General features: G+C 45.1%; 1 protein-coding gene across 2 annotated transcripts; it reads right to left on the bottom strand.

The window, feature by feature from the left end:
• Window positions 1–721: 721 nt before the first annotated feature.
• RHEX (regulator of hemoglobinization and erythroid cell expansion) lies at window positions 722–19,148 on the bottom strand. Of its 2 annotated transcripts, XM_039227587.1 has the most exons (7): window positions 19,076–19,148; window positions 16,293–16,383; window positions 5,238–5,483; window positions 4,939–5,039; window positions 3,579–3,707; window positions 2,220–2,290; window positions 722–1,655 (listed from the first exon to the last, which is right to left on the bottom strand). In XM_039227587.1, the coding sequence occupies exons 3-7, from the start codon at window positions 5,246–5,248 to the stop codon at window positions 1,455–1,457; spliced, it is 513 nt and encodes a 170-aa protein (XP_039083518.1). In that variant the 5' UTR covers window positions 5,249–5,483; window positions 16,293–16,383; window positions 19,076–19,148; the 3' UTR covers window positions 722–1,454. The 2 variants fall into 2 exon arrangements, with proteins under 2 accessions (XP_039083518.1, XP_039083517.1); XM_039227586.1 differs by lacking the exon at window positions 16,293–16,383.
• Window positions 19,149–24,464: the final 5,316 nt, after the last annotated feature.

Genomic DNA, 24,464 nt, shown 5'->3' with positions numbered 1-24,464 from the left:
GCACAGCCCTAGAACCCCAAACCAAAACCATTTCTTCAGATTACCTCGGGGAAGAGGAAGCTGGGAACATGGAAATGGACTTGAAAGGTCATGTACAGCCGGCAGGTGGAGCTCAGTTAACAAATTGTCTCTAAGATCTGGACGCCACTCATCTGGGCTTGGGATTTGGCTCGCGTGTTTCTCGGGCTTCCATCTTTGGAATGTTTGTTTAGGTAATGTGAGTAAATTTTTTTAAATTTCAGGTCTTAATTAGCTGTTAGAAAAAGTATATTGTGTATGTATGTGGTTATTACTGCGCGTTATCAATTTAAAAACACTTAAAGTTAATTCTCTGAGAATTTGTAGGACTAGCCTGTCTGCAAACAGTGACGCAGCTGATCCTCCTTTCCAGTACTGACAGCTCTTACTTTACGCAACTGTTTTATTCTTCCAATCAGGACTTCTAGAACAATGTGAGATGAAGAAAATGACAAGTTTGAGGACACTTACAAACTATGATTCATGATTCAATAAAGCTATGTCTAGGATCTTACCCATAAATATCATGCAGTTAGCTGATTTGAGATAAGCCATTCTTTTTTCTTTTTAATGTTTATTTATTTTGAGAGAGAGAGAGAGAGGGAAGGAGGGGAGAGAGAGAGAATCCCAAGCAGGCTTGGTGCTGTGAGCGCAGAGCTGGTGTGAGACTCTAACTCATGAACGATGAGATCATGTCCTGAGCTGAGATGCAGAGTCTGATGCTTAACCAACTGAGCCACCCAGTCCCCCCTGAAACAAGCTATTCTTAATCAAGCTAAGAAAGTGCCCTTGTATTCCTAACCGGCTTTAAGCAAGCAAACAAAGAACAATCCAGAAAAGAATATTACATTCTATTGGATTGAATTTGGGGAGGTTTTCCCCTGGGATCCCAGATTGTGATGCTAGTTGGGGTTTATCTCTGTCATTGTTTGTTCCCAAAAAAACAGGGAATTCGAAGGTTGGATGATGGTGGGCTTCCTAAGTGGCCTGTTTAAAGTGCTGAGGGCAGAGCGGCAATGCTCAGCCAGACACAGCCCTGAAAAGGGGCAGCGTGCAGGGTCAGGCCGGAGGAAAAGAGGAACTGGCAGTTGCCGTTTCATTTAAAAATTTTAAGGAAGTCGTTTATTGGCAAAAAATTAAAGAGCTCAGTGAGTCATCTTAAGGGTAAGGTTACCAAACAGAACTCTACTACAGCTGATGAAACATTTTTCTCACAATTTTCTATGGAGAAAGGCGTTACCGCTTTCTCTATTGCTATCTCCACTCATTCATCTTTATCCTGGAAGTTCTACTTGACGTCTGATCTGAATCTTTCTTGCTGAGTGAGTTACAGGCCTACTTATCCTTCTATGTCTTGGTTAAAAAACAAAAGTTATTCCCTTACAAAATAAGTGCAAGAATTTGTAGAGAACTGCACCTCATTGGAACCCTAGAACTCACATGGCCACCTGAGTGTATTCTACTGACTCAGGGTCGGCAGGGTTCACAAAAGTCCAGAAATTGGGCCTGTGGCTTTTTGGATTGACATTGACATAGTCTGTGGTTTCCTTTATGTTCTCATAGTCCAGGGCACATTCATTTTTTAGTCCTCCAGGGGTTGAAAAGACCACTTGTGTGTAATTCACATCCTTGGTGGCCTTAGGGGAAAAAAGCAGAGAAACGTGGGTCAAGATTCCTACCAGGGTTAGAGGAGGGGACACCCCAGGACTGAACTCTCCCTCAACGACCCTCGCCTTGCCCTAGGCTGGCAGGGAGAGAAGCTGGCTCCCAGGTGACTGTGCGGGAGAGCAGGGTCAGGCCGAGGGGCCGGGGGGGGGGGGGGGGGGGGGGGGGGGGGGGCGGGGACAGGCACTACCGACAGCTCTGTGCCTCCTGTCTGCAGGGATTTAATGGGTTTCAGGAAAGATGTGGAGACACAACCCCAGTGAGGTCAGGACTCAGAACAGGCTCTGGCCGCCCGCCTGGGCTATGGAGAGGAGGAGGTGGTCCATCGACACTTGCATTTTTACAGTTCGCTCAGACCCATTTTGTGCGGATGCCGTAAACTCGACCACCGGTCACCTAAGGATGTTGTAATGACTCAAATAGCCCCTCCACCCCTGCTCACATCCCTGCAGCTGGGGTGGCCTGGACGCTCAGTCTTTTACAGCAAGGGCCCCAGCTGTGTACAAAGGGCTCGGACCACTAGGGGTGTCCGTTACCTGGCAGGTGGCCGGCGAGCTCCCAGAGACGTCCGAGCTGCTGGAGCTGTCTGAGGATGTGTCACTGTCACCTAGGGAGAAATAGAAACTGTTCTTCTAGGGAACACTGGGGGCAGGGGAGGGGTTAGGAGGGATGGGCACAATGGAAGGGAGAAGGAGACAAAGTCAGGCAGAGCCAGCCATGCAAAGACAAGTGGGGAAGGGAGATACCCCTGGTAGAGAAAGGAGACATTGAACAGAGAAAGGGTGGGGAGCGAAAGCTTCCCCCCGCACCCCCTCCGCAAATAGGCAAGAATGTGCCTTAGAGTCCAGGCACCCCCGCTCGGTCCAGCTCCATCTAACACTAACAGCACTTGATTGTGCTGGAAGAGATAAGCAGGGACAAGCCGATGCAGCGCAGCCCGTGGCACACAGCTCCGGCCTCCGCAGTCCTGGCCACGGGGTTTGCTCTAGACCCGTCACTAACTCTAGTAGGCAGCGGGCATCCATTTTTGTGTCTCATTTTGCTCCCTTGTGAAACAAGATGGTTAGATGATGATCTCTGAGGTCGCTGCCAGAGTGTCTGATTCTGGCCAGGCTTCGGTGAAGGTCTAGGGCCAGGGTCACGATGAGGCCATGGCCCCTCCTTTTCTGCAGAAACCCTGAAGTCACATGAGCCGTCTCTTCCGGTTGTCTCCTGCGCTGAGGTCTTATCTCAGTGCCAGGGAAGCCTGACCACCAGATCTCTCCAACTGAGAAGATAAGATTGGAAGGTCGAAGCGAACGCAAATCCATCAAGGGATAACCCGCTGGAAAAGGTGCGATCTCTGGGGAGCGAGTGCACAGCCGGCCGGCTGTCCTGTGCAAGCAGCAATTTCCGTTGTGCAGCAGTGACCTGGTGGCTCTCCCAAGCCCCGAGGGAGAAAGCCAGATGGTGGTATTCCTGCCGGTTCGCCCGCCAGAGGTGATTGTTGGTTTGCACCATCACCAACCCCGGTATTTATTAAAACCCCCAGATACCGTGGCCAGAGGCAGCAGAGGGAGGTGAAATCTTGGTCAGGTGGAAACAGGTGTCATAGTATCAGTGACAAAGACAGGAGCAGAGGCAGCGCCAAGCCCCCCGGCAGTGGCTCACACACAACCAGACTTGGAAAAGAACGCAGACCCACACCAACCCAGGGAGATCTGCCCCCGTGACAGGAAGAGCAGCTTGCTGGGAAAGCTAGGCTGGCGAGGCCTTCGCTGAGGTGGGTGGGAGGAATGTTCCAGCTCAGGACTGGGCTGGCAAGACAGAGCCCGGCTGCGGCAGGACAGCTCTCCACGGCCCGGACAGAGCAGAGTAAGCGTTATGGCAAGGTCTTCCCCCGCCCTGCTACTCACGCCTGCAACGGGACTCAGGCACAGGGGCGCCTTGCGTCTCTTCCTTGGCGGCGCATGGCTGACGGTGGGCAGGGCTGGGCCAGGGGGCCTGGAGCCTGGCCCCTTTCAGTATCCGCTCACTCTCGTTGGCTAAAGGGGACAGAGGAAGGGTCAGAAGTGACAGCTCTCCAGGTCAGTAACATCCTGTCTCTGAGCACGGCCCTCGATACGGCAGAACACTCAGAGGGACCTCTTCAAACCTCAGCATCTGCTCAAAACCCTGCAGAGCCTCTCACCTCACTGGGAGGACAAGCTGAGGCCCCAGCCTCCAAGCCCCTCCGTGGCCTTGCTGCTCCCCCTTCTCTCCGTTCCAGCCACGCTGGCCTCTCTGCCAAACAGCTTTCTGCCTCAGGGCCTTTGCAGGTGCAGCTCCCCTCCTCACTTCGAGACATTTATACACTAAAATGTCGGCATTCCAGCGATGCTGGCCATCCTCCAGCTCAAACCTCCCTGCCTTGCTTCATCTTTTTCTTCCCAGCACTCACCATAATCTAACACGTGTGTATTACCTGTTTATCTAGTTTGTTCTCTGTGCCCCCCCATGGTGTGAAAGTTATATAAGGACAGAGACTTTTATTTTGTTCCCTGTTACACTGAATGAATGAATGAATGGCTACAGAGGCCTAGACTTCCTTTGTTTTATTTTCCCTAATTATAACGCCACCCCAGAACAGGACTTCTCTACTTTCCACTGTAAATCAATTCAAGAATTTAAGTTCAGGGCGCTGGGGTGGCTCAGTCGGTTGGGCGTCTGACTTCGGCTCAGGTCATGATCTCATGGTTCGTGGGTTCAAGCCCCGTGTCGGGCTCTGTGCTGACAGCTCTGAGCCTGGAGCCTGTTTCAGATTCTGTGTCTCCCTCTCTCTCTGACCCTCCCCTGCTCACATTGTCTCTATCTTTCTCTCTCAAAAATAAATAAAACATTAAAAAAACACTTGTTAAAAAAAAAAGAATTTAAGTTCATCTCTGAGTCTAGTCACATTCCCTTCTGCTGGAATTCGAAGCCCTTTCTTCACGTTGATCCCTTTGCTGGTGAAGAACGTTAGTTAGGCCCAGGCTGACTGGGCCCACTCTCCAGAATACTGCAGGAGTTTGTCCCTAAGGACAGAGTCTGGGCTGTGGAAGGGCTCTGGGCCATTATTCCCAGCCACAAATAGGTTGGATCCGAGTGGGGATTACCCGGTAAGGGATGACCTGGCGGGTGGATCCTCAAGAAGGTAGGCAAGGGGTATGTGTGTGTGTGGGGGGGGTATCACCGTGCTGTAGCCTGGGGGACGGTCCCTGCAGGCGACAGGAGGAAAGAGAGCTCCAGGCTCTTTACCCATGTGCCTGCTGAGCAGGTAGTTGACGGCGGCGAAGAGGCAGGTCTGTAGGATGATGGACACCACTGCGATCACCAAGCCGTGCCAGAACTTCATGTCTCTGTTGGGAAAGGAGCAGGGTCAGCGTCAGAGACTGCCGAGACTCCTCATCAGCTGCGAACCCGCCCCGCCCCCAGCCAGGGGCCGCCAGCTGGCGTTGCTGTGTGTCTCCGAGCGGGTCTCTCTGCCTCTCTGGACGGGAAGGCGTAGGGAGCCAGGGAAGGCGGTGTGCGCGCTGGGAAGCCGGGAGCCCACTCACTCTGTCAGCATGGTGAGCTTGCAGGGCGGCTGCGGGGGCGTCGGTGAGGCTCAGGCTCTGTGGACGCAGAAGGAACCGCGCTGGGCACCCAGTCTCTGCGTGGCGCCACCCGCGGGACGTCCTAGAGACCTGCAGGGGCGCGGCGGCGGGGCAGGACTCTGGGCTCCACGCTCCAATTCCCCTCAGGCAAACTCAGGGGCACTCTGCGTCACTGGCTTTCGTCTTCCCAGATTTCAATGTTTGAAGCTACAAAACAGGCAGGACCTCGTGGTTAGGCGTCAGCACCTAAAGGGAGGCGGGGGGAGGGGGGGTGGAGGGAAATGCGCTCGATGCCAGCAGCTGGCACCCCCGCCATCCAACTGTTCACACAGTCCCATGGCCGAGATATCAGCGACCTCTTTTAATAACACGCATCATGAGACTCAGGGGGCAGAGGCTGAGGCTGGATTTGGGCTCGAAGTGCAAGCCTACGTGTGCAGCTGATCTCGGCTCTCCCAGAACCTTCACCTGCTGCCGGAAGCACCAAGGGGTTGAACTCGCGCAAATATGCCAGGAGAGATTCATTAAAGCAATCCAAATCTTGCGGCATCTGGGTGGCTCAGTCAGGCGGCAGACTCTTTGTCTCAGCTCAGGTCATGATCTCAGTTTGTGAGTTCAAGCCCCGCATCAGTCTCTGCACTGCCAGTGCTGAGCTGGCTTGTGATGCGCTCGCTCGCTCTCTCTCTCTCTCTCTCTCTCTCTCTCTCTCTCTCCCCCTCCCCCCCACCCTGCTTGCCCTCTCCCTTTCTCAATAAATAAATAAATCTAAAAAAGAAATCACCCACACACCATGGGTGGCTTTGTGGGGCTTTAGACTCTGGATGTTGTAAGGGTATAGACTCTGGATGCTGTTACACCCTCATGAATATGTTGATTTTAAAAAATCAGGGGGCTTGGGCAGCTCAGTCGATTAAACGATTAAGCGCCTGACTTCAGCTCAGGTCATGATCTCCCGGCTGGTGGGAGCACAGGCTTTGCGTCTGGCTTTGTGCTAACAGCTTAGAGCCTGGAGCTTACTTCTTATTCTATGATTCCCTCTCTCTCCGCCCCTCCCCTGCTCACACTCTGCCTCTCTCTCTTTCTCAAAAAGTAAATAAACATTTAAAATTTTTAATTAAAAAATCAGCTTATGAATTTCGGCGGCATGTTGTGGAATATGGAATTTACTGTAAGACAAAGGCAGGATAATTTTAAAGCCTCTGAGATGATACTTACTCATCAGAGATGGGGAGACAACTGCCCACAGCCCTGCTGCAGACCAGAAACCTTAAACAGTCTTTTACTGCTCCTGAGGCTTATTTCCCCCATCAGGGTTTCCAAGGGCTAAGGGCTAAGAGTTTGGTTTTTATTTGTAGTTTTCACACTGGAGCTTTCTAAAATCAGAACTCAGACCAAGAATTAAGAGAGAAAGAGAGAGAGGCACTGACGGGCAGGAAGGGTGTGGGGTTTGCCACCAAACCCTTTCCAGAGCTGTGGGCGTTGGCCGGCTGGAAGTCTCCAGAGAGAAAATACCACCATCTCCTTTCGCATACCAACAATCCAGTCCTTGGCAGTGACTTTTCTTTACAAAATCAAAAATTGGAAGCAACACACAGCCAATTTCTTCATCATGCTTCCGTAACCTACCCCCTTCTCTACATAATAAATTCTAGATACTTCTCCAAAGGAACCCGACTCTATCTACCCATTGCTTTTCAAGTTAAATGTGCCCGGTTGCCTCGTGAGCATCAGGTGCTGGTAAGAAGGGGCTACAGTGGGGAGGGGGGAAGGGAGCAGGAGGTGGACACACCCCAAAAGGCAGATGAGATAGGACTCCAGGAAGTTCCTGAAGGCCATAGACTATCGAGTAGAAAATCCAGTACCTTCCTCCTCACCCCCCCAAGTGATGAGCAAACTCCAGAAAGAAAGCTTAGCCAAGAGTGACTTGTGAACAGAATGAAATTTGCAGAGCCAAGACGCTGGAAATAAAACACAAAAATGATGGAGATGAAGCAAAACGGGGATTTTTTTTTTTTTCAGGAAAAAACAATGATCTTGAAGGATTGGGCAACTCTACAGGAAAAGGGGCATAGTTATATTTTCAATGCCTGACTCTTGTCTTATTTTGGATAAACCCTCTTAAAATGTCGACAGGTACTGATTTCTCAAGCAAATTACAGTATTGATTTCTGGGGCAGCTGCAAAAGAAAGATTGGATTTCAGCAGGAGAGCTCTCTGGCATCAGGAATGATGCGAAAATCACAGGCTGCTGTGCCTGGGAACCCAACAGTGTTCCATTTTTAAAGGCATTCTAGTATGTTAGTATTTTTTTAATGTTTATTTATTTTTGAGAGAGAGAGGCAGAGAGTGAGCAGTGAGGGCAGAGAGAGAGGGAGTCACAGAATCCGAAGCCGGCTCCGGCGTCCGAGCTGTCAGCGCAGAGCTCAACGCAGGACTCAAACTCACGAGCCATGAGATCATGAGCTGAGTCCAAGTTGGACGCTTAACCAACTGAGCCACCCAGGTGCCCCCTCTGTCAGTATTGATTACCTCGCATTTGATGTCTCACTAATCACAGAAATTATTCTCCTTTCATCCAAGGGGGTGTCCAGAAAGCCACTAGGGCTGTGTTCTGAAGCCACACTTAAATTTTAATTTCTTTTAAGACTCCTTTCTCTCCTTACTCATTAAAAATTAAACAACTAATAGATATTTGTGGTAGAATTTAAAATGCAAACAAGCAAAAAATTTCACAAAATCACCCCGCGGTTTATTCCAGAAACACGTACGGACTCTGCATATGTGTGCGGGTAAATACGTGTGTACACACGTACGGTCTTGTCTAAACATGGCATCGTACTGATTAGCAGCTTTTCCTCTTCACTGAATACGTGGTAAACATGTCTCCAGATCAGAAAAGCCTTCATTAAAAAGCTCCACTCTGAAGGCCCTCGGGCCAAATTCGGCACCTGGGTGATTTTGTTTGATGAAGTGCTTTAAAGATTTGGACTTGGATGCCCTAAGAAGGGGTATGTATTCTTTGGTCCCTGGCTGATCCCTGAAGCATTCGAGTTGGCCACATGCTTGAGTTTCTGGCAAACTACGACTCCATTTTATCAGTGTTTCTTAGCACTCTGTGAGATTCAGAGCCAGACAGTTCGTTGTTGTCTAGAGCTGTTTTGCGCCCCACGGGACATTCAACATCCTGGAAGACCACCATTGTAACAGGCTAATGTAGCAACAAAAACGTCCAAAAATGACCCCACACATTTCCAAATGCCCCACGCATTTCCAAGTGCCCCACACTGAGGCAACCACTTTTGCTCCCACTTGAGAGTCACTGCATTCAATAAATGTCCCATTGTTTTAAAACCAGTATCTTATTTTGGCTCTTTGTACAAAACCATGTTGACTATACGTCCTTCCATCATTTTAGTATATTGTCAATATCTTACCAGCCAAATGGTGCACAGAACCTGTGTCAGTGTATAGCATAAAGTCCAACAGACTTCAGGATGAAACCAAGTTATGTTCCCTTCTGAATGTGAATTATTAAACTTCTCAGCACCTCAGCTCCTGTACCTATAAGATGGGGAGAATGATAGCCTGTATCTCAGATAGTTCTTGTGCGGGCTCAGTGTTTTATGCTGTTTGTATAGACCTTTATACAACACCAGGCTTGTGAGAAGCACTCAGTGATTATGGATGGGCCCCCAGGACGGTGTGACTTAATAATTTTTAGGTGTTACAATGGGTATGGAAAAGCAGACGCATTCAGTAGAAACTGTACTTGGAATTTTGAACTTAGATCTTTTTGTGGGCTGGTGAAATGCTGTGCTAACCCTCTCTGATGTGGGGCAGCTCCTAATAAGCCACGTGATCACGACTTCCACAAGCAATACACTCATGACCCTTCTGTGCCCATCACGCCTTCTGTTCTTCACTTGCAGTACAGGATCTGATAAACTACAGGAGCTATTCAACACTTTATTAAATGATAGGCTCTGTGTCAGATGATTTTTGCCCAACTGTAGGCTAATGGAAGTGTTCTGAGCACATTTAAGGCAGGCTAGGCTAAGCTATGATGTTTGGTAGGTTAGGTAGAGTAACAATATACAATTTCGACTTACAATATTTTCAATTTGTGATGGGATTGTCAGGAGCTAACCCCATCGAAAATTGAGGAAGTTGCGAACTATATACTGTTCAACCCTGAAACGCTTCATCAAGATGGTGACTGGAGTAGAGCTATTAAAACTGAGTTTGTCTATTTTAGGAAACTCAGGCATTCGTGTTGAGCACAGTTTGAAGATAAGATCCGGGACAGGATGAGGTATGAAAATGATGACAGATGTCATTATTTAAGTGGCTAATGGCCCCTAACCACAATGAGCAGGTTGTTCCTTGGGGTCTAATTGCAGATTGCTGATCAGACAGTGGGCAAAAACATCTGTTCATTTGCACCACCCCCCTCAACAGGCACACATACCAAATAACCAGGAAATGAGCAATTTAGGGTCATTATGTTGTGAAAAAAGCGCCTGGACTGTAAGAGTTTCCATTGGCTTATTCTATCATCAAGATTCGGACAGTCGGGTCCTCTTTCACATGCTTAGTTTCGACACCCAGACCAATACTAACGTAGCTCCCTGCCAGGCACCCCCCAGCCACACTCCTGCAGGGTGCTGGGAGCCTCTCCTCGGCTTGCTTCAGGCCTGGGCGAAGTCCTGAGACCTCCAGTTAGGCCTGGATTCCATCTCATTGTTTCCCCTTCCTTCTGATAGAGGAGCTTTCGTGGGGCTGTTGTAGTTGGTACAGCCTGACATAGAGGTGAAATAATTAAGACACACCTCCTCCTGCCTGACACCATGCTTTCTTTGAAGATTCATTCTACAAAGAGTAGTTTAAACAAGAGCACAATAGAAGATGATTTCTATGAAAATCATATGGATCGCAATAATCAATAATCGCTGTCAATATTGTTAAGCTATCTATCTTTTGAAATTAAGTAGCTTTAGGGGCGCCTGTGTGGCTCAGTCGTTAAGCATCGACTTTAGCTCAGGTCATGATCTCACCGTTTGTGAGTTGGAGCTCTGCATTGGGCTCTGTGCTGACGGCCCAGAGCCTGGAGCCTGCTTCACATTTTGTGTCTCCCTCGCTGTCTGCCCCTCCCCTGCTCATGCTCTGTTTCCCCATGTCTCAAAAAAAAACCCAAAAAAAACAAAAAAAAACCATAAAAAAATTTAAAAAAATTTAAAAAAAATTTTTTTAAATTAAGTAACTTTAAAGAATTTTAAAAGCCTTTAAAAAGAATTTTTTGCAAGCTTCATTAATTTATCGGTGTTACAGTTAAAAATTTTAAACCATAACACAGCTGCACGGTGTAGAAAGAGAACAAGCCCGGGAGAGCCCAGCTCCTCTTCCCAGCCCAGCGCTTGCCTGCCGTGCTCTGGGACAGGTAGGAGCCCTTTCTGGGTCTTGGAGAATGAAAGCACTTGGTGCTTGAAAGTCCCCAGGCTCTTTCTAGCTCCAAGCATTCTGTTCTTTAAAGATTGGAGTAAGGATGGGGAAAGAAGCAATTTTGGATATAAATGGGATATTTTAAAAGAAAAAAAATCTGTTTCCATTTTATAATATCATCCAGTCTCCTCTGCACTTCTCCCCTTTTTAGCCTTTTCTCCCCTAATTTAATATGCAGTTTGGAATAATCAAAAAAAGGAGGAAACATAAATAAGCCAAACCAATCATGTATATAACCACGGAAACAGAGATCAAAAATTGTAAGGCTACTAAGGAATTTTTTAATGTAACCTCAATAAAATTCATGTTTTCCTAGAAAAATATAAATGAGCAAAATTGATTCCATAAGGCACCAAAACCAAAACAAAATCACAAGAAAGAAGTTGGGGAGGTAGCACGGCCTGTAGCCACTAAAGACCAAGACCTGATGCGTGGGTTCACAGCCCAGCTCACTCCCTGCATGAGTTTGGTCTAGTTCTTGAACCCTTCAAAGGCTTAGTTTTCTTATCTGTACGATGGGAGCAATAATAACTAGTTCTTAGGTTTGAATAAGATGGATATCAATGATACCTGCTTCTGAGGAGGAAATAAGATGAGTTACTTGAAGTAATTATAGCTTTTGTCACATAGTAACAAGCATACAATAAGTGACAATTACTATTATTTAGAAATTAAAAGCATAATTGGAATTAATCCACTCAAAATTTGTGTCCAAATAGTTTTTTTTTTTTTTTTTTTTAAATTTTAGAGAGTGGGCCAGAGGGAGGGGGGTGGGTAGGATCTTAAGCAGGTTCCGCGCTCAGGGTGGAAGTCCACTGTGGGGCTCAATCCCATGATCCTAGGATCACTACCTGAGCCAAACTCAAGTGTCGGATGCTCATCCGACTGAGCCATGCAGGCACCTCCCAAATAGTTTTAGAAAATCAGTTATTTTAAACTTTTAAGGAACACATACTTCTTTTTATGCTGTATAATCAGATCCAGGGCATAAAAAGGTGGAAGACTTTGCATGATCATGTCACTTAGGGATACAGAAAGAAACAGAGGATAATATCAAGGAGTTACTCCAGGGACATCCAGGAAATCTGTTATTACAATAATGAAAACTAGCGTTGAGTATTTAACATGCCCTTACTCTGCAGGGATAGACGTTATCCCCATTTCCTAGATGAGACAGAAAGGCTTGGGGAGGTCGAGCAATTTGCCCTGGTCTCCTGCACCCCTCCCTGCCCTGGCTGCCAGAGCCAAATTTCAAACCAAGCCCAGCTCTCAATCATTACATGGAATTGCCTCTTACATGATATGAATACAGCATCAATAGATCAAGTTTTTAAAATGTTGATCTCAATAAAATGCCAAAACACATTTGATGAAACCAAATGCTCAGTTCTTACATTTTAATAAAATAAGAATATGAGAATAATTTTTTCCTTTCATAAAGAATATCCCTTTTGTACCGATAATGAACATCTTACCAAGTGGTAAGATGTGTTAGCAGTCGAGAACGAAGATGTCTGTTGTAACCATTTTTAAAAATGAATCCTGGAAATTCTGACCCTGGGGAGGTAGAGGTTCCTCCAATCTCTAACCTAGAGTAATAATAAGGGTATAGAATATTTATTGAGCAAGTCCTGTGATACTTTGACATCTATAACTCACCTGACTCTCACAATCAGGAGATAGGTGTATTTTTTCCTTTTTCTTTTCTTTTTTTTAATTGAATTATAATTATCATTTCCATTTTACAGAGGGCAAAACTAAGACAGAGAGAAGTTAAGTAATTTGCTCAAGATGGCATTTGTGCCCAGGCAGCCTGACGGCGGAGCCTAAGCTAATTAACTGATACACGAAAGTAACGAAGGTATACTTTGGGGCAAGGGCAGGTCAAATTGATCCTTATTTGCAAAAGAGGTGATTTAATACCTAGAAATTCCAAAATGATCGATTGAAAAAGTAGTGAAATTAATCAGACTACTCAGGAAAAGTTCTGAAAGCATGATAAGTCTTCTGAAATTACCAGCTATTCCTCCAATTATGTCAGCAATGACCAGTGAGGTAATGGAATTGTAGGGACGGGAGCCCGGAGCCTTCTTGGCCATCATACCGCATAGAGCTAAGAATAATTCTAATTGTAAGAAAGTTATTTTGAAGAAAATAATAAAGATGTACTGACAGATACAAAAGGCAGAAACTAATAGAGAGACATGTGATATTCCAGACTGAGAATCCTGAAGACGAAAAGCAAAAAATCATTTTGAAATTAATGTGTTGGTTCAATATAACTCCAGTCATAACTACAGTGAGAAGTTTTTACAACTCCAAATTAACTCTAAAATTTATCTGGGAAAAAAAATAACAGTCCAGAAGATCTGGAACACATTTGAAAAGGATTTGTGACCAGGCAGATTCTTGACATACTACTTTTTAAGGGTGGTGTAGATTTGAAAAAAATACAGTAGGTTGTGTACAGTAAATATATGACAAAAGTGGTTCACAAGGCAGTGGGAGGAAAGAAAAGTGTCATTTAGAAAATGTTGCATGTAGAATAATGAATTAGTTACCTATAAGAAAAAAAAATAACTTATACCCAGACATGATACAAGAAAATAAATTCCAAAGGAATTAAAGAAGTAAATAGTTTTAAGTTGAGGCATTAAAAGTAAGATATAGGACCGGATATTCATATATTGAATAATATTTACTAAATCCCCAGATGAGAGAAAACAGTCTCAGCCTATATGCAATGGAAGAAATCACGGAGCAACGGGAAAAATAGATTCAACTCTAAAATATTAAAACCTCACATATTAAAGTCAAATAAACAAAACTTAAAGACAAAAAGACAAAAACGCTAGAACAAGTGTGTGTAATACATAACTTTAAAAGGTTTTAGATTTTAATGTTTTTTTTTTTTAATTTATTTCCAGGAGAGAGAGAGAGAGAGAGAGAGAGCGTGAACAGGGGAGGGTCAGAGAGAGAGGGAGTCACAGACTCTGAAACAGACTCCAGGCTCTGAGCTGGCAGTCAGCACAGAGCCCGACGCGGGGCTCGAACCCACGAACCGTGAGATCATGACCCAAGCGAAAGCCGGATGCTCAACCGACTAAGCCACCCAGGCGCCCCTAAAAGGTTTTAGATTTTAAAAAAAATTGTTAAGAAAAGCCCTCTTAGGGTGTTATGCTGAGCGAAATAAGTCAGGCAGAGAAGGACAAATATCATATGTTTGCACGTATAGGAGGACTAGGAGGAACTTAACTGAGGAGCAAGCGGGAGGAGAAGGTGGGAAATGGTGGGGGAAAGGGAGAGAAGCAAACCATGAGAGACTCTTGAATGCTGACAAAAACTGAGGACTGATGGATGTGGGGGTGAGGGGGAATGGGCATGGAGGAGGGCACTTGTGGGGATGAGCACTGGGTGTTATGTGGAAACTAATTTGATAATAAACTATTTGTAAAAAATAAAAAAAATTTAAAAAAGCATAAAAAATAAAAAATAAAAAATAAAATAAAATAAAAAAAATTAAAAAAAAAGAAAAGCCCTCTTATCCCCAAATGACAAATGGGTAAAAGGCATGGAATGGTTTACAGACAATCTGGAACCAAAGCTATTTTCATAAGGTAGCTCTACCCACTATTGATCATAAAAGTGAAAAATGGAAAACAATCTAATTGAAACACAAAGATTAGGTAAATTAGGGTGAAGGTAGAGAAGGGAATAGTACACCATTTAAAATTATATTGATAAAAGTTTAATCTGGGGAAGGAATCTGTCCCATGAAGAAGTACAATGCAGTTATGTTTAGCTACATACAAAACATAGGTTTTACAAAAGAATGAAAATTTGTGAAAAAAGGAAACTTTGGGTCATTAGACATTTTTGTCTTTTATATTACTTTAGAAATAACACCAATCACCTGATTCAGTTCACCAAATCCCAAATAGTTTGTTGACAATAATTTTGCATATCAAATATAGATTTATCCATGAATGTAAACTTATGGTAATTAAACTGGGGGGATTTTATTTTAATGTTCTTTGTTCAAAAAAGGGAAATAGAAAAAATATATACCTAAATGTTAACAAAACTGGTTATTGTAATCGTGGTTGATGTTTTATTTAATTCTTTATATTATTTGTCATTATCAAAGTTTTCTGCAATTAACATGTATCTTTTTTTCTAATCAGGGAAAATGTTTTTAAAAGTATTGAAACAAGCTCAGAAATTCTGGAGTTGCTCAACTAGCATCGTACCAAATTTATCTACATAAAAATGTATTTACAGTCTAAATTATATCTCATTATGTTAATAGAACACTGAGATGATCATCTAAATGTCTGAGTTCCAATTGATCAAATATATCTCAAGTGGTCTAGGTGCATGGCCCTGTGCGAAATACTCTGATGGACAGGAAGAAGGAGAAAACACCGCCTGAACTTTCAAGAGCTCACACTGTATTGGAAAATCAAGACATTAATAAGTGAAAAATCCAAAAGCAGAAGAGACATCACAACAAAGCATAATGAATGTTCAGAAGGAGTGGTGTGTACTATCTCGGAGGAAAAACTGATCCCCGCTCAATAGACTATTCAGAGAGGAGTCGCTGAGCAGGAACTTTGAAGAACAGGCAACGGATGGATGGAGAATGAGAGAAAGAGTGGGTCAGCTAATGGCATCTCCGGCTCTGGCTGTAGGGAAACCCACTGTCTTCCACAAGTTTTGATACGCATTTGGCCACATGTAAAACAGAGCGGGCGGAAGCAAGCTGGGTACACCACAAGCCGACCTCACATGTTGATACAGGAAAATAAGGAGGAGAGGGACTTGGTGGCCAGGGGGATTGGGTTTGAAGTTTCAGCTCTGGCCTTCCTGGCTACGAGTTGCTTTCCTTCTCTAGGCCTCGGTGTTTTAACTGAGAAATGCAAACAGTACCTGTTTCATTTTTTAAACTCATGCTGTGTGCTCGTTATGTGCCAGCATCAGGAAAAGCATTTTGCATAAATTATCTTATTTAATCATCACTATAACAAACTGATGAGGTAGCCACTATTGTTGTCCCCATTTTATATATGAGAAAATCAGAACTCTAATCCCACATGGGGAGGACAGAATTCAAACCCAGGCTGTTTGGGGCCAGAGCGGTCACCGCACTGCATACAATGTTTAAAAAGGTTAGCCGAGTGCCTGGCATATATAGCTGCTCGACAGGGAGGGATCCTCAGACCAGAACAGAGGATTCAACACAAATTGGCTTAACTATATAAATGCACCCATTTCCATAGGGCACTGTAAGAAAACTGGGCTGATGCATGACTTTCAGATGGGAGGTAAACGCAACCCAAGGCCCGAAGGCCATATGGTCCTGGGAAGTCTCAGTCCTAAACAGCCCCTGCTCCCGTGATGGTTGCAGTGCCCATGCACCAGAGGACAGAGAATATCAAAATGTCCACCAGTGAGAAGGGAGGAGTGAGTTCTGCCAAATACCACGGGGAAGGGGACAACAGACGGTTAAGTCGTCACCTTCGTCCTGGGTGCCAGAAAAATCATCTCTGGGCTCCCTTCAGCGCCGGCTACCATGGCGGGGGCCCCAGCCCAGGCAGTTAGGACACATCTGGAACATGAAACGAGAACCCAGATCAACTTTCCAGCTTGGTGACTTGGCAAATTCAGCCATCTTGGACAGACCACTTTCTTTTTCTAAGCCTCAGTTTCCCTATCTAAACCTGAGGGGAGAGGGTGTGTCCAGTTCTAACATGTTGTTGTTCTAGAATTCTATGAGTCTAACACAGATGTAAATGATGAGACTCAAATCAACCAGAAAGAGCAACTTTGAGTTTCAACCAGATATGCCACATGTCTAGTAATACATATTCGTAGGGGCAGGCACTGCCAATTTTTTAGGAAGAAAACCAATTATTCAAACTTTCTAATTCATAATATTGGGGAAGTCATTTTTATCAACAATTACTTGAGATAAATGCAACTTGAATGCAACTTAGTTCTAAAGCTAAATCAGCAAGTATGTGAAGGATTGCAAACAACTTAAGCAGTATTCGTGGACTCATTTTGCTGGATCTTATAAAGCGCCAGGCGAATTGAAAGGGCCAAATAATTCTGTTTCATAGATTGCCCGATTAAATTTCAGAGAAACGAACGTTCTACAGATGGTGCTCAGCTTGTGAGCGCTGTGGTGGCTCAGACCATGGCTTGTCATTCTTTACACCCCACAATTCCTGGCACAATACTTGGAGACAATGTGTAGGAGAAGGACTTTGTAACATTTCTTTGCAATGAAATCAATTCACATGGAAGAAACACTATGTAACCTTAGGGTTGACGTTCCTGAGTCTCAGTTTCCCCCTCTGCTAATTGGGAATTCAATTGTCTCCCTCATAGAGTTTATCAGGAGGGGTAAGTGAGACTGTGAAATCTTCCAGCACTTTCCCTGCCTCACTGCTGGATCTCAGGGCCATGGCTGGCTTCATGGGCATGACTCCTATGTAGCCTAGGAGGGCGAGGGCCCCTTGATTGGTTTGGTGCTCTGCTCTAGCCCTCTTTAAATTCTTAATAATTTTGGGGGGCTCCTGGGTGGCTCAGTAGGTTGAGCATTCAACTTCGGCTCAGGTCATGCTCTCACAGTTCGGGGGTTCAAGTTCTGTGCTGACAGCTCAGAGCCTGGAGCCTGCTTCCATTCTGTGTCTCCAGCTCTCTCTCTGCCCTCCCCCGCTTGTGCTCTGCCTCTCTCAAAAATAAACATTTAAAAAAATACATTCTTAATTTTTTTAACAAGGAACCCCAGATTTCCATGTGCCCTGGGCCCTGCCCATTGCACAGCCGATCCCACTCAAGGTATTATTTTGAGTAGAGCTGCCAAAGCTCAAACAAGAAGGTCTGTTTGCAGAACAAGCAACAGGCCAGCCCACTGCTACGTCCTCCCTGAGCCCCTCAGCCACTCTTCTGCATTGTGCCCCCTGAGCTCCCGGAGGACTGCTCCAAGAACACTCTTCCGCGCTAATGTTCTCCAGAAGCATTTTCTTCCACTGTTTGACTTTGATCAAGTCACTTAACACCTCTGTGCCTCAGATTCCTCAACTGCAGAGAGAACTTATGAACGGCACCGACATTTTCGAGATCTCTGTGAGGATTACATGCAATGGTCTATGTTGCTGGCGCAGAGTAAACTCTATGTAAGGTCACCTCTTACTCTTATGTGTTGTTCCACGGCTTTCTTCTTTGACAGCCTGCATTTTCTCCTGTTTATAACATTTTCTTTTTTAAAATTTTCTTCTTTCCTTTTTTTAGAGAGAGAAAGCACACAAGCTAGGAAGAGGAGCAGAGGGAGAAGGAGAAAGAATCTTAAGCAGGCTCCAAGCTCAGCAAGCAGCTTGACTCGGGGCTCAATCCCACAACCCAGGGATCATGACCTAAGCCAAAATCAAGAGCTGAATGCTTAACTGACTGAGCCACCCAGGCGCCCCCCTCCCACCGCGCCCACCATTCATAACGTTTTCAAATTGCCACCCTGGTCTCCTTCCCTCCACGCACATCAGTTTTTTGCAACTCAGAACAAATCTTAAGGAAAAACTTCCTGGAGGGAGATATTCTCTTGTATCTGGTTTCCAGTGGACTAGAGTAATTAATTAATAGCTATTATTCCGGGGACCCTGGGGGGCTCAGTCAAACATCAGACTCTTAATTTCAGCTAAGGTCATGACCTTGTAGTTCATGAGTTGGAGCCCCGCATCGGGCTCTGTGCTGACCGTGAGAAGCCTGCTTGGGATTCTCTCTCTCTTCCTTTCTCTCTCTGCCCCTCCCCCACTCTCCCTCTCTCACCCTCTCAAAATAAACAAATAGACTTAAAATTTTTTTTTAATTTATTTTAAAAGTAGCACTTTACTGGGCACTAAACTACTCCTTGTCTGTAATCCTCATAGCAACACTGTATGGTGGGTGGTTTTATACCCATTTTACAGATGAAGAAACGGAGGCTTACACAGGGTTAGCAGCATTCTTTGGATCTAGTTCCATCTGGATCCAAGGTCTACACACTTTCCAGCCAGGAGCCCTGATTACTGCTGTCATTAGTGCAGACACATCTTAGGTCTTGGAAACAAGAGACTAATGTCCATCAAGTACAAACTGCTCAATCTCAGGTCCAGTCCAAGCTGAATGCACTTGAACTCCACACTCTGGAATCCGAGCACATACACAGAAAATCCCCTCTGAGACTTGTACACATGCTCGTTCACAGACACACACTCCTCCAACTAATCTAAAATTCTACCTACCCAGACAATACTCACCCCCCAGGGCCAAGAGCAAGGTCTGATCCCAGCTGGTGTTTCAACAACGTCCTGATGGAAACATCTCCCCCAGGGAACCCCAGCCCCACCCGGAAGCTCCTCAGTCATTGGAGGTCAGTCACAAATGTTTCATCATTTCCAACAGGGCGGGGGCAGGCTGCTTAGAAGATACTAATCTCGCTCAGTTGAGTGGAGCCGAGTGAAGCAATAGATAACACCTATCTCTCTCAGTAGGGCTCTACCCTGCTCCTCTTTGCAGACAGTGTACGCAGATGAAAGAGATTAGTAGTCTTCTTCTCTCCATGTGAATGCACATTTCAATACCACCAATATGCACGTAACCCAGTAGAGTGGAAAGGGCACTGGTAAGAAGAGTCACGAGGCCTGGGTTCAAGTCCCACCTAGTGCATTAACTTGCTGCATGAGCCCGACACATCACTTTCCCACCAGACACCTCATGCTCTTCCTCCATAAAATGAAGAAGTGGGTCTCTAGATATTAGCAAAGGTCCCTTCCAACTTGGCCCATCTTTGAATCTGACGTGTGTGATGTGGCCATAGATTAAGAGATTGTGTATGGGACGTGGGGAACTGATGAGGCTCATTTTCCAAGGACAATTTCTTTACCATTAAACATTAGATGGGGCCAACTAAGGACGGTCGTTGCAGTGTGTGTGGTAGATGGTGCCGGGAAAGGAAGGAAGGTCAATCGCAGGCTTTTGGTGGGTCTTAAGCTAAGCCCCCAGGATTGAAATTTGGGAGTGGAGAAGGAGTGATGAGGGTAAAATGATCCTGACATAAAAACAAGAAAGCAGAATTCTATAAATGTCTGTGATGTCACCTCCCTGTGCAGGACAAGTTAACCAGTGTAGAATAATGGCTTCAGAATCAGACATATTTAGATTGAAACCCTGCTATACTACTTGGTAAGAGAAGAGTTGCTTAATATCTCTGATCCTCAGTTTTTTATCTGTAAAATTTGGTTAACCTATTTTTTTTTACCTATTTTTTAATCTCATGAGTTTTTTTAACTTAAATAATATAAATAATTAGGCAAAGCACTTAACAGAAGTTCCTTTCTGTGGTAAACAACGATCTACATTTTTTTTCTCTGAAAGAAAGTTAGAAAGCCATTCTTTAGGCTGAGTCTGGCTCAGTGTTTTATGACCCTTGATGTTCCATCACTGTGGAAATATGTTTGTGGCTGTAGCTGCTGGGTTTTTGGTTTTTTTTTTTTTTTCCCTTTGCATGGTTTGTGTTAAGAACACAAAGCCCTGTTATCACTCAAGATTTAGGAAAACACAAGAGTGATTTCCTAACTGGGCTGTCCACACTCTCCACGTGCACTTGCCAGTACCGAATTCACTTCTCTCTGCTCCCGACTCTGCCATGGTCTCAGAGTGATTAACTCGCGCTACAGTTAACCTACAGGGATCAAGACGAGTCTCCGCACTTTGATTACATGAACCCCTTGTAGCTATGGCAGCAGCCAGAGTTGTGCAAGCTTCAGGAAGCTCTCCGCTTTTGCGTGGACCACTCTTGGGCCAGGACCTTCCATGATGCCTCCCCGAGGCTCACAGGATCATGTAGTTATTAAGGATCATGGAGGGGTGCCTGGGTGGCTCAGTCGGTTATGCGTCCGACTTCGGCTCGGGTCATGATCTCATGGTTCGTGGGTTCAAGCCCCGTGTCGGGCTCGGTGCTGACGGCCAGCTCAGAGCCTGGAGCCTGTTTCCGATTCTGTGTCTCCCTCTCTCTCTGACCCTCCCCTGCTCACGCTGCCTCTCTCTCTCTGTCTCAAAAAAAAAAAAGGTCATGGAACATGATGTATTTGGGATCCTCCACACGTGCTTGCTCTCTAGACAGTGTTACCACCATAGAAACTCAGAACTAGAGGAGTTTTAGTTAGATCATCCATGACTCTGCTCTAGATGGAAAGTGAGTAAGAACCGTTGGGGGTCTCCGTCTGACTCGTCTCCGTGTCCCGGGTTGCCAGAACTCTGTCTGCGCTTGCAATAGGTGCTTGACAATTGTCTGCGGCGTAGATGAGAGAGTGAATGAATTTGGGGGCTCTGTCACACATGATGGGGTATGCCAGTGGCTCACGCGCTGCCTGACTACACTCACACACTCGCCGAAGATGATCTGAGGATTCACCCACAGAGGCGCTTAGCCTGCTGCTGCGCGGAGGCCCCTGGGAATGTGTCCCTCACACAGTCCCCCGTCCAGGGCTTGTCTGCTGAGCCCCACAGGATCTGGCTCTCCTCTCTCTGCTTCGAGCTTAACAGACTCCAGCCCCCGAGGCAGGATCCGAGGCGAGATTAGAATGGTGATAAATGAAGTTCTAACATCTGTAACATCAACAGGAAGCTGTTTTTGATAGTTTATCACCTGCTAGAGTGGCTGATGGACCTCGATAACATGCTCCCCCCCACACACACCGCCCGGACAGCTCATAAGACCAAATCTCTTCCAAGGTCCTTTCCCCTGTGTGATGTCTCCAACACCGGTGTGACTCAGTGTCTCCCAGAGACCACAGCTGCTCTCTGCAGGAGCGTATTTTCCGTCTCCATCTTGAAAGGAGGACAATGGTGTGTCAACAGGAATAGGAATTTTCAGGCAAAGAGAAAACACCCTGCTCACTATGCAATCATTTTCCTAATACATGTCTCCTAATACATTTCCTAATACGTTTTCCATAACTCTTCCCCTGCATACTTGCTTTTAAAAAAATATTTTTCCAAATTGTTTTCCACGTTATAACAAATGAGCTTTTAAAACCCACAGCTCTGGTGATAGCACCCTCTGCTAAAAACCTTCCCGTGGTTTCCCATTGCACTTAGGATGAAATCCAAGATCCTGAACAAGATCTATGAGGCTCCCACTATCTGACAGCAGCAACCCTTTTGGCCGTATCTCAGGTAATTTGCTTGCTTTTCTCTCTTCACCCTCTTCCAGGCTCCCTCTCTCCTCAGGGTGTCTGCTCAGGTGGGTCCCTCTGGGCTCAAATAGGTTTCAGGCATTTTTTTTTTAATGTTTTATTTATTTTTGAGAGAGAGAGATAGAGACAGCATGAGCAGGGGAGGGTCACAGAGAGAGGGAGACACAGAATCCGAAGACAGGCTCGAGGCTCTGAGCTAGCTGTCAGCACAGAGCCTGATGAAAGGCTCGAACCCACGAACTGTGAGATCATAACCTGAGCCGAAGTTGGATGCCCAACCGACTGAGCCACCCAGGTGCCCCACAGGCATTTTTAAAAAAAGATTTTATTTTTAAGTAATCTCTACACTCAATGTGGGGCTTGAATTCACAGCCACGATCAAGAGTTGCAAATTCTACCACTAAGCCAGCCAGGTGACCCTTCATGGTATTTTTTTTTTTAAGTTTATTTTATTTATTTATTTTGAGAGAGAGAGAACAGGGGAGGGGCAGAGAGAGGGGGAGACAGAAGCCTAAGCAAGCTCTGTGCTGTTAGTGCAAACCCTGACACGGAGCTCATGAAGTCATGACCTGAAACAAGATAAAATTGGACCCTTAACTGACTAAGCCACCCAGGCATCCCTTTGTGGCATTTTTAATGGCTGTCAAATATCCCACTTTGCTGGTATAACCCTAAATTCCAAACCAATCCTTGGGTTGTCACTCAGTTGTTTGCAGTATTTTCACTACTGCAGGCAACACTGTCATGGATAACTTTGTACACACTGATTTTTTTTTTCTGCTTAGTTCAGACTATTTCCTTAGGACTAAGTTCTAGAAGTGAATACCGAAGTTCAAGGAAAGTGCACTTAGGGTTTTTGTATCGTATTGCCCTTCTACTCACAGAAGATGTATTCCAGTAGCAGTATTGGAACATACCCATTTATCTACAATCTGGAGAGCAATGAATGGTCATTTATCAATAATGACAGAGGTGTTATTGCCACAAAAGTTTTAGTTTCTTTTTTTTTCTAAACTGCTTATCATTAGTAATAAAAATGTTTTATTATTTAATGAATGCCAGCAACTGTACCACTTGCTTCCTATACCCTAATTCGTTTAGTTCCCATAACAAACTTATAAGGAGGATACTACTTTAAAATGAAAAAGCTGGGGGCCTCTGGGTGGCTCAGTCCATTGAGCATTTGATTCTCGATTGCAGGTCAGGTCATGATCTCCTGGTTCATGAGATCAAGCCCCGCATCAGGTTCTGCACTGTCAGAGCTTGGGATTCTCTCTCTCCCTCTCTCTCTGACCCTCTCCTGCTAGCCCTGTCTCTCAAAATAAATAAGTAAACATTTAAAATTAATAAAATGAAATAAATAATAAAGAAGCTGAAAATTGGGAGGTTCCCAAATTTAGGATTGTAGTAACTAACAAAACTAGGATTCAAATTCAGATCTTTTATTATCATTTCAAAAACCATTTCTTTATGCAATATTTGCATACCTTCTGTACCCCCTAATGGATTTTCTGCATCAGCGAGTAGGTTGATACTCAACGCTGAGATTGCACGTGCAGAACCCAAGTTCACATGACAAGCACCCAGCCCTGTACCTTCCAGGAGCCTCTTGTCCCTGGCCACCCCCACCACTCCTCCCCTGCCTTTCAGCTTAACTTTTCATTGATTAGTGATCTCACTCCATAACCTAAAGTTTAATCTCATAGACAGATGTACTAAGATGCCCACATCCCAAAGTTACTCAAGAATCAATGAACCCACATTGAAGCACTCCATTAACTGCAAAACACTCGACAAACATTAGGCTGTATTATCTTTAAAAAATTTTTTAAGTTTATTTATTTATTTTGAGAGAGAGTATAAGCAGAATAGGGGTAGAGAGAGTGGGGAGAGAGAGAATCCCAAGCAGGCTCCGTACTGTCAGCGCAGAGCCTGATGTGGGGCTCAAATGCATGACCTGTGAGATCATGACCTGAGCTGAAATCAAGAGTTGGACACTTAGCCGACTGAACGTATTATCTTTTAAAAATAACATAGAAATGATGAATGACTGCTACTGAGAGCAGGGTTCCTCCTGGGGTGATAAAAGTTGTTCTAAAATTGATCGTGGAGCTGGTTATGTGCGTCTGTGGGCAGACTGCTAACCGTGGTACTGTCAATGAGTGAATTGTATGGTATGTGAATTCGACCTCAGTGAAGCTGGTATTAAAAAAGGATTATAGAAAAAAAATCGAGGGCTTTCTGACCATGACCACTGTGTTATTCTCCCCTAAGTGGTTCCACCATTGATTCATCCTGTGGACATTTCTGGATAGTCTGTGATGTGCCTGGCTCTATGCTAAGCACTTGGGATACAGAGTGAAGAAGATAGATGTGGTCCCTGTACTCAAGCGACTGGGATCATAGACTCCAGATAAGAAATCACACAAAGGTGTGGTGAACGCTCTCT

Source organism: Hyaena hyaena, unplaced genomic scaffold, assembly GCF_003009895.1.
Source record: "Hyaena hyaena isolate Hyena2069 unplaced genomic scaffold, ASM300989v1 scaffold_28, whole genome shotgun sequence".
Classification (NCBI taxonomy): domain Eukaryota; kingdom Metazoa; phylum Chordata; class Mammalia; order Carnivora; family Hyaenidae; genus Hyaena; species Hyaena hyaena.
Note: the sequence above shows the minus strand (reverse complement) of the source record. Positions and strands in the feature narration are given on the sequence as shown.

What these genes read in the sequence shown, in the direction of transcription:
- RHEX (XM_039227587.1), bottom strand. An exon ending in CCTGCTCAGCAGGCACATGG is followed by an intron (nt 3,708 to 4,938) that starts GTAAAGAGCCTG and finishes TGTCCCCTTTAG; the next exon opens with CCAACGAGAGTGAGCGGATA. An exon ending in GCCTGAGTCCCGTTGCAGGC is followed by an intron (nt 2,291 to 3,578) that starts GTGAGTAGCAGG and finishes ATTTCTCCCTAG; the next exon opens with GTGACAGTGACACATCCTCA.